An 8,719-nucleotide genomic window follows, 5' to 3' on the forward strand; every position below is an offset into this window, starting at 1 on the left:
GTGCATCATGGTCGGGTAACGGGGAGTTAAAGGTGTCATAGGATTGAGTCGGTCTGGTATGATGAGTCGGTCAAGTCTAGGGTTTAACATGTGTGGCAATGAGTGAGTTCATTGTAATGATTGATCACTAGGTTGCTAGAAATGTATGGAATTGAATGTGGACAATTAGTGATGACAGTATGAAATGATAAAAATACAGTACCTGATTGTTGTGGCTAGTCAGTGCTAGTTCCCGCATAGAGTAGTATAGAGTGTCATGCGGGCAGGCTGGTCTAGAGCCACTTCACTGAGTAACTTGTTGCTCACTCCTCCATTTCCATTTCCCTGTGCGCAGGACTGTAAGTAGAAGTATATGAATGTGGGTGTGACGGGATTTCAAAGAAGGTTATGCGTCCGTCGGCTCTCGGGACCAGTAACGGGACACGTAGGGTTGTCTAAATGAGTAGACACTTGTCCATAACGCCCCTTCGATAAACCCGGTCAGACGCCGGGGGATCGGGCCGTTACAATGGGGATCAACTAGGCTAAGTCCATCTACACCAAGTATTGTCTCTGCGTCAAAGTTAGCTCCATGAAGAATAGAACTCAATGAGCATGCCTTGTGATTCAGCATCAGAGCATGATACTGCCTTGTTTTATCGAAGTGCTTCTTGATGAATCTTGGATCTTTGAATAATGCTTGGTGGTACCATCGTTTGCATGTAGATCGTAGTATGCTCAGAGATTTCACAGGAACCCTAGATAGTATCTCTTCTACCAATTCTTGTGGCAGAGTAGAGACCATTGTTGTTTCTATTGTGATAAGATATTATGCATAATTTTTATAATCTTTATACCAAAAAAATCCGGACAGAGTTTTAAGTAAATTTTGTAAAGCTCGAAATAGTTTCATACATTTTTTGGCAAGTAGTAAGAATATTTTCGGAAAGAATAACTTGAGTTTCAGTAAAAAAAAAATTTTTTTTGACAGAGAGTTTCAGTAATTTACCTTTATTAAAATTAATTTATATTCCGAATGTTCCCTTTTTATAAGAAAATCAAAATACTAAAATTTGTTTATTAACATTAATTAATGAAATAAAAATAAGTGTATTGTACATTTATCATTTAAATCTTACATTTTTGAGATGGTAACAAGTTTGTTTATTATTTTTGGTTTTTGCTCTCACATAAAAGCTTCTTGACTCATCATCCCTTTAATTGTTTCAACATAAAGCTCAGAATATATTTGGGAAAAGGCTCCTATTAAGATCACTACCTAATCATTCCAAAGTAGTATATGTTATACTACGGAGTTATGTACCAATCCGAACCAAAGTATATAAGCAGGTTATACTAGTACTACGTACATATTAGCATTGCAAGTTTGTTAAACCAACATAAATACATTTAGTGCTACAAACTCGTTGAACCAACATAGAGGTCACATCTAGAGCATTAAAATAATACATAGGTTGGTAAAAGATATGCTTAGAAACCTAGCTAGTTCATAGGAATGAGACTAGAGCTATCTCCTCATTCATTGACGAAATGAACTCTAACAGCTGCAACCACACGTCCTGAGAGTTCAAATTCACAAACAACAGTGTCTCCTATTTTGAGGTTGTACTGTTGACATACATCCGCCCAGCCAAGGAAACTAGGTAAACCGTTGTAATACTTAGTTAAGCCATCCACTTTATTTCCATCGGGAAGAATGAAGTACATGGAGGAATCATGGGGACCAAACTCCAAGCCATACTGCCTAATCACCGGAAGGCCCACATGCTACTTGCACAAATATGAAAGATATATAGAAAAAGACGAGTCTTAGTTTCAGTTGCAAGTGCAACGAATAAACTGTAACTTTTGTGACTAGAAACTAAAAATGCTACAAGTATTACCAGCAAATGGTTTGTTTTCTTAAGTGTCTTCGCAAAATAAGGGTTTTGGGGGTTTAAGAGGTATCGCTCAGGGTTTTGCAAATTAGCACAACTCTTTCTCCCTCGAGTAGCTGTTCTTCCAATTGCTGAAAGTTCAGCAGTCATTACAAAAACAAAAAATAGTCAGTCCATCTTTTTGTCTTAGAGATAAAGTATACTAGTTTTTGAGTTTAAAGAACATGAAGATGGTTTCTTTTCAATTTGAATGGTATTACCAGTTTCAATTTGAATGGTATTACCAGAGGCAGAGGCAGAGGTTGTCTCCTTTTGGGGTTCAACTTCAAGAGGTGCAGATATGATCTCTTTTCCATCTTTCTTGAAGATGTGCACTTGAAAATACATAGTGTCTTGGTGTGTGAAGACCAAGGTATCATCTGGACCTAAGAAGTTGTCGTCCGCAAACTCATCCCAGTCTTCTTTGATCATAAACAGACCTTTCTTGTCTGGGCGGAGCCAGAGTTGCCAAGAATTGTTCCATGGAACGCTAAACACCACTCTGTGCTCAAAAGACTCATGGGTGCTTCTCAAGAACTCTTCCGGAATAATCCTCTTTAAGAAACCAAGAAAACAGAAACAGTTGAGTAAATACATATAATTGCATGCAAGCTTTGTTTGTAGTTAAAACAAACACCAGCAGAAACATGAACTAAAAGCTAATGATCATGTATCACATTTGTGTAAACGTTGAAGATAAATAGATATCTAATATTCTTGGTAACAAAAGCAAGTTCAGTGGAACAGAGAGTGGAGATCAGAGATGTACCATGGATTTAGATTTCCAGTGTTGACCTGGAGACAGAGACTTGGAGAAGCTAGACTTGCTCAGACATTCTTGCATCCTTCTCTCCGGCAACATTCTTCTCTTCTTCGAATCCAAGATCTATTTTGAAAACTAAGGGTTGTGGTCTTTGTGGAGAGCTGATGATCAGTTGCATGTGTTTATAAAAAGCAAAGCCAGAGTAAATTGTAAACAAAATAAACTTATTTTCCTTTTTTAGATCTTTAAAAGATTTTCAAAAAAATAAATATTTTGTTTATTAGTTGTGTTATTCCTTATTTTATCTAGAGGACGCAATAATGAATGAAGAGGCTTTATAGATTTCTTCTTCAAGCTTGACACGAGTCTTTCAAATTACGAAAATAGTCCTAACCTTTCTTTTTATTGTGAAAGTCCGGTTCAGTTGGATTTTAGTAGCAAAAGATGAAATTAAAATCACTTTCTTTCCGGTTATATGGACCATCAAACCGGCCTTTATTTAAGTCCAGTCATCTACCACCTAAAAGGCTAAAACCACGACTTTCACTCAAGCTGAAAACTCGAACAGCATAGAATGCTTGTACTTTTTTTTTGAAAAGAAGAATGCTTGTACTTGTCACCAGCCTTAACCACAGACGGGCAATTCATTCACATCGTAGTCTCCTTACGTACCGGTGCTGACGTCATCCCAGTCCTAAACTCCTATCTTGTTTTTCTTTTGTTCAAAACGCATTTCTCAAGTTGATTTTTTCTAAAAATTAATTTATAATCTGAAATCACCAAGCTATAATCCGAAAAGAGAGCACTTGATAGGTTTTATTTTGGTAGCAAAGAGTGAAATTTAATTAGTCGACTATTATCCAAACATTACAAAAAATACATTTTGCATGAGCTGGATTATATAATTTTCGACAAGAAAAAAGATACAATCAATGATTTTTCTTTTTGAAACAAGGCTATATGTACGTACGGTCATAACTGCATCTTCGCGTAAAGTTAGACCTTAGCTGTAACCTTTTTCAGGTATCCTATGAATAAAGGATGCAACAACCTATAATAAGTTCATTTAGTTTCTTTAGTAAATTTTTAGTAAGTTTCAATTTGTTTGCAAGTACTCCAAAGTTGACAAAGTATCGTATGAATAAAAACACGACCTTTTAATTTTTGTAATTTCTTCGTAAGTTTCAATTTGTTTGCATATACTCCAAAGTTGACCAACAAAAAATGTTCCCAAATAACATTGGTTTTCCCATCTATAATAATTAACTGTAATACATATATCAAAACTTAGGCAATATCGAGTAGTAGTAAACAGATGGCAAAGAGGTTTTCTTTTAGCTTAAAATAAGAATCATTTCAAAAAGCTAATAATTTGTCACTTTCTCCTCCTCCTTTACCTATCATCCAAACCCAAAGCAAACGCTACTTCCCTTTTAATATATTAGTGTCACAAATCTCCAACATCATCGACAGGCGACTACACAGAAAAATGCAAGATCCACGGAATCACGTTCCATCTTCTCCCACCATCTCCTCCGTCTCTTCCTCCGATCTTGATACAGAGGTCAGTTTCTTGAATTCTAACTTTAATTTTGATTAATCAAAGTTTTCTCCTATCATTACAATACTTAACTTTTAAAGGTTGTGTGTGTTCTTAGAACTGTTACAGAAACATATCTTTGTGTTCTTGATTGGGTTTCTATATTGGTGATTGGAGGATATATTAGTCTACAGGATCCTTCTTCCATGACAGAAGCATCACACTTGGAACTCTTATGGGACTTAGTTTCACAGCAACCATGCCCATGATGCCTTTCAGAGCTTCTTCCCACCGCCACGTGTCACCCTCCCTCACAGCCTCCGACGCAACAAGACCCAACCAGAGGAAACGTCCTCCGTCGAACTCGTCTGAGCGACATCGACGCCGCAAGTGGTGGCGCTTTTGCCGAGACGACGACGATGGCCCTGGAAACGGGATGCAACGCGGGGCCGGAGACTGTAGTAGACGTTCGTCTCTCGGGGAGTATCTGGAGGTTGAACGGAGGTTTGGAGATGAAGCCGTCTACGGCTCCGCCGAGTCGGAGCTAGAGGGTGTGGTGGCGCGTTACCGGGAACAGCAGCCGGCGGTGGCGGAACGGGCGTTGTTCGCCGACGGGAGGGTACTTCCTCCGGCTTCTGCTGAGATTGTTACCGGAGAAAGTACACCGGTGGCTACGGCACTTTGTAGATTCCCGGTTTCCTTAACCGGTATATGCAGCGGAGGAGGGTGATAGATCCATCGTCGGTCCATGTGCTTATTTGTTTCTTTAAAAAAATTATGTATTCAATAATCTTTAGAATCGTAATAATCATTGTTAGTGGAGAAAATGTGATGAAGTTTAATAACAGCAACACATATAGTCAACTAAAGTATTGAGAAAGAATGATTGGCAAGGGATAAATGAAATGTGGTTACAGAATAAAACTATAATTTGTGGTAAACTGAGATTAAAACTGTTAAATGTCTCTAGTTAGGTCGTTCATTAATGTATTAAATTGGGTTTGTTTCTCCAAGCAACAGAAAATATTAGTTCTTGGCAGAACCTGAGTCTTGATTTAAGTTTTTCGTACTTATGGTTGGTACAGGTTTCATTGAATTGTTTTTCTTGTTGTATATTGCTTGTGACATTTTTTTTCTTTTTGTTAAAGAATTGCTTGTGAGTTGTGACTATTGATGGATAACATTATGGGACACGGTGAAACTTATTGTGATATTATTATTGATGGATAACATTAGGGAAATTGCACTCTATGGCTCAAAAAAAAACAATAATTCACTGGCCGACTAATAACCCTAAATAGTTAGTATATAATGTATATTTTATATAATAATACATTTCTACATTTGTCTACACCTAAAACAACCGGTTGAGACAATAATTTATAGTAAATAATTAATCATTTCAAAACTACATCGTGAACAACTAATATTCACACATAACTCTAAAGGTAATTTTTAAAAGTAAATTATATGGAAGGTAAATGGAGGTCTTCTCATATCTTTTGGAAGAAACCATTTTTATTCATGGCGAATTTTCTTGGTGAAGAAAAGAGCTTCCAAGAACTCATGCGGAAAGTGAAGAAAAAAAATTATGGGATTTTGAAATCAGTCGATGAAGTCAAAACGAATATGAGATTGCAGAATTACAGTTAGCGAAGACGAAGAAAGAGATACTTATATATTTGTGTACATATGTATTGGTTACCATACTATTTAAGATATAGTCTGTTTTTTCACATATTTCTATACTATATGAAATAGAACAGTCTGTCGTGCTCTTTAAATTCAATAATTCTCATATTTGTAATGAAAAATTAGAAATACCAAAAAATATAGGAATACCACTTTCCTCTCCTCTTTAAGCTTGATATCCATAGTCTCCTCACTTGTTCTATCTGTTGCAATGTAATATTTGTTTATTTCTATTTCATTTAATGAGCATAGAATAGAAATGCTATTATACAATATATGAGCATGAATTATGTTTTGTTGTTGTGTCATTTTATATTTTATATTTTAAAAGTAGATTATCACAATGCATGGTCTATATTGTATAGTATAATATTACATAATATAGTTTAAGATTACATAATATTATGTATATAATTTTGATATTTAGGTTTAGGGTTTATATTTGGGTTGAAGGTTCAATGATTAGGATTTAGGATTTAGTATTTGGAAGATGGGGGTTGAGGTTTTGGTCAACATTAACTTCTTTCGTACAAGCATAAACATTTCATAACTTCTCCAATATGTACTATACTATTATTATTTTTTTTCATTCTATTTGGGTTTATGGTTGATATTTGGGTTTATGGTTCATATTTGGGTTTAGGGTTTAGTGATTATGGTTTAGTATTTAGAGGTTGGAGGTGGGTTTAGGATAACTTTATTATTTAGGAGTTGATATGGAGTTGGTGTCTTATATTATTAGGGATTATGGATATGGCTATAGTCTTATACTACTTTGGCCATATGGAATATAATGCTCTGTAAACGTGCAACATAGATAGCTCCTTCTTTCATGTATAAATATGTTTGTGGCAAATAAGTGTGTGATATGGGTTTTATTACAGTGCATAGTATGTCATAAATAAGTGTGTAAGTTGGTGGCATTACGTGATATGATAGTAATAATTGTGTTTTTCTCTCATCCATATATTTTAACAACTACATCATTCACCTTTTCTTTTTCTACCGGCTACTTATAAAGGATGGGGGTATAACCGACTAAAATAGAGACTAATTGTCAGTGAGTCAATTATGTCAAAATCATTGACATATACTTAATTTCCCTTCAAAAATTGGTTATACAGCAAATTAACTCATAACATTATGGGACAATATGTCATTTTGACATTTTTTGATATTTTTGTTTTGTTAATACAAAAATTATCATTTTAAAATTCCAATAATTTTTCCAAAAATTAGATATATTTGAACTTTAGTATTACCGTAAAAATGCTTTGATTTTATAAATATATTTAATTATTAAAAAAATTATAGACTAAATAAAAATATTTATTAGCGGTGGAAGTTTTTTTTGTTAAGAAACAAAATTGTGTGAAGAGTTGTATTCCATATGCGAAACTATTAAGAGCATCTCCAAAAAGAAACTCTATTTTGAAGTTTCCAAAACTCTATATTTAAAGATTAAAAGTGTTTTTCTCCAAAAAAAAAACTTCAAAATCAATTTCAAAACTATTTGTATTTTATAATATGGTATTTATATTTGTCATAACTAATTTGAATTCATAAAACTTTTGTAAATAACTAACACATATATAAAGATATCCCAACAATAATAATTAATAAAATATTCTATTAAAATATAAATAACTTAATTAATATTAAACTTCAAACAAAATATCATATTATTCCATAAATGATTTTTGTAATGTATATATAATCTATTAGTGTATTTCGAAGTAAAAAAGGCTCTCTCCATTTTTTCTTTGTTGAAATCGGGTGATAATGATACTTGTAAATATATCAGATCAGAACAAGAAAGTAAAAGAGAAACATAAAATATTGCTAAAAGACTAATTTCTTTTAGATGATATTAATATTCATGAATATATTCGATATGAACAAGAAAGAATTGTACGAAAAAGACATAAAAACAACAACAACCATTTTCAGTTACACAAAAAAATTTGGACAATATTTGAAAATTTTGAAGGTTTCGGATCAAACTTACCTGACTACTAGTGTTGTTGTAATATTTAAATTTGTGTAATAGTTATGTTTTCATGTAATTTTTTAAAATATTTTTTTGTTAAGTTTCTTTTGTATATTATTGTTTTCCTAGTTAAAATATTATAAATCTTAGTTTTATTTAATTTTATGTGTAAAATTTAAATTCCGTAAACAAAATTTAAAATATTTATGAGAGATAATTTTTTTAGGATTAAAACAATAAACAAGAAAATATTTATGGAACATAAAGTGATGTGTGATTATAGAGACTAAAATGCAAATAAAAATATGAAACTTCAAATTTGAAGTTTTGAGTAGTGAAACTTCAAATATAGAATTTTACTGCTCAAAATTTTAAATTTGAAGTTTTGAAATTAATTTTTGGAGAGCAAAAAAACTTTATATTTAAGTTATCGAGTGTATATTTATTTTTGTTAACCAATTAATTAATTAATTTTTTTTTCTTGGAAAACGCGAGTAACCTCAAGAAACGCAACGCGACACACAAAACAAATCAAAACTCCTATTTCGTCCGTCTCTCTTATCTAAAGCAGGAACAGAAGCAAACGTCATCGATGGCGTCTCACGCTTCGAATCTGTGGGTGCTTCTAGGCCTAGGCATCGCCGGGATTCTGTTAGCTGCTAAGAAGCTGAAGAAAACCATCCGCGAAGACTTCGGCGCCTTCACCGAGAAGCTCTTGCTCCTTCCCCCGCCGCCGCCTGCTCCTCCCAAAGCCCCTCACCCTCTCACCGGTCTCTCCTTCGCCATCTCCGACCTGTAAGTCCCCGCAGACTCGCTCC

At 34.0% G+C, this 8,719-nt stretch overlaps 3 protein-coding genes across 5 annotated transcripts in view; 2 read left to right on the forward strand and 1 right to left on the reverse strand.

Annotated features, from left to right (window-relative positions):
• Positions 1 to 1,488: 1,488 nt before the first annotated feature.
• On the reverse strand, positions 1,489 to 2,778 carry LOC106334111 (B3 domain-containing protein At5g25470-like). Its single transcript, XM_013772455.1, has 4 exons — positions 2,686 to 2,778; positions 2,162 to 2,471; positions 1,884 to 2,008; positions 1,489 to 1,767 (listed from the first exon to the last, which is right to left on the reverse strand). The coding sequence occupies exons 1-4, from the start codon at positions 2,776 to 2,778 to the stop codon at positions 1,516 to 1,518; spliced, it is 780 nt and encodes a 259-aa protein (XP_013627909.1). The 3' UTR covers positions 1,489 to 1,515.
• Positions 2,779 to 4,008: 1,230 nt separating this feature from the next.
• LOC106335839 (uncharacterized protein At3g17950-like) lies at positions 4,009 to 5,141 on the forward strand. 3 transcript variants are annotated; one of them, XM_013774470.1, is made up of 2 exons: positions 4,009 to 4,243; positions 4,407 to 5,131. In XM_013774470.1, exons 1-2 carry the CDS (start codon positions 4,169 to 4,171, stop codon positions 4,947 to 4,949), a joined length of 618 nt encoding a protein of 205 aa, XP_013629924.1. In that variant the 5' UTR covers positions 4,009 to 4,168; the 3' UTR covers positions 4,950 to 5,131. The 3 variants fall into 3 exon arrangements, with proteins under 3 accessions (XP_013629924.1, XP_013629925.1, XP_013629926.1); XM_013774471.1 differs by having other exon boundaries at positions 4,154 to 4,243; positions 4,338 to 5,141; XM_013774472.1 differs by having other exon boundaries at positions 4,162 to 4,243; positions 4,414 to 5,141.
• A 3,279-nt stretch (positions 5,142 to 8,420) lies between these two features.
• The window catches only part of LOC106335838 (outer envelope protein 64, chloroplastic-like), a 3,589-nt gene continuing 3,290 nt past the window's right edge, over positions 8,421 to 8,719 (forward strand). Inside the window, exon 1 of the mRNA XM_013774468.1 lies at positions 8,421 to 8,696. Coding sequence (XP_013629922.1) covers positions 8,494 to 8,696 — 203 coding nt within the window. The 5' untranslated portion in view covers positions 8,421 to 8,493. The remainder of the gene's footprint in view (positions 8,697 to 8,719) is intronic.

This window comes from Brassica oleracea, chromosome C3 (genome assembly GCF_000695525.1).
Source record: "Brassica oleracea var. oleracea cultivar TO1000 chromosome C3, BOL, whole genome shotgun sequence".
Classification (NCBI taxonomy): domain Eukaryota; kingdom Viridiplantae; phylum Streptophyta; class Magnoliopsida; order Brassicales; family Brassicaceae; genus Brassica; species Brassica oleracea.

Excerpts from the sequence above, each read along its gene's own strand:
- LOC106334111 (XM_013772455.1), bottom strand. The coding sequence starts at position 2,778 with ATGTTGCCGGAGAGAAGGATGCAAGAATGTCTGAGCAAGTCTAGCTTC. Across the intron at positions 2,009-2,161 it reads AACCTCTGCCTCTGCCTCTG|CAATTGGAAGAACAGCTACT; the intron begins GTAATACCATTC and ends CTGAACTTTCAG. Across the intron at positions 1,768-1,883 it reads AGAAAACAAACCATTTGCTG|CATGTGGGCCTTCCGGTGAT; the intron begins GTAATACTTGTA and ends TTGTGCAAGTAG.
- LOC106335839 (XM_013774470.1), top strand. The coding sequence starts at position 4,169 with ATGCAAGATCCACGGAATCACGTTCCATCTTCTCCCACCATCTCCTCC. Across the intron at positions 4,244-4,406 it reads CCTCCGATCTTGATACAGAG|TCTACAGGATCCTTCTTCCA; the intron begins GTCAGTTTCTTG and ends AGGATATATTAG.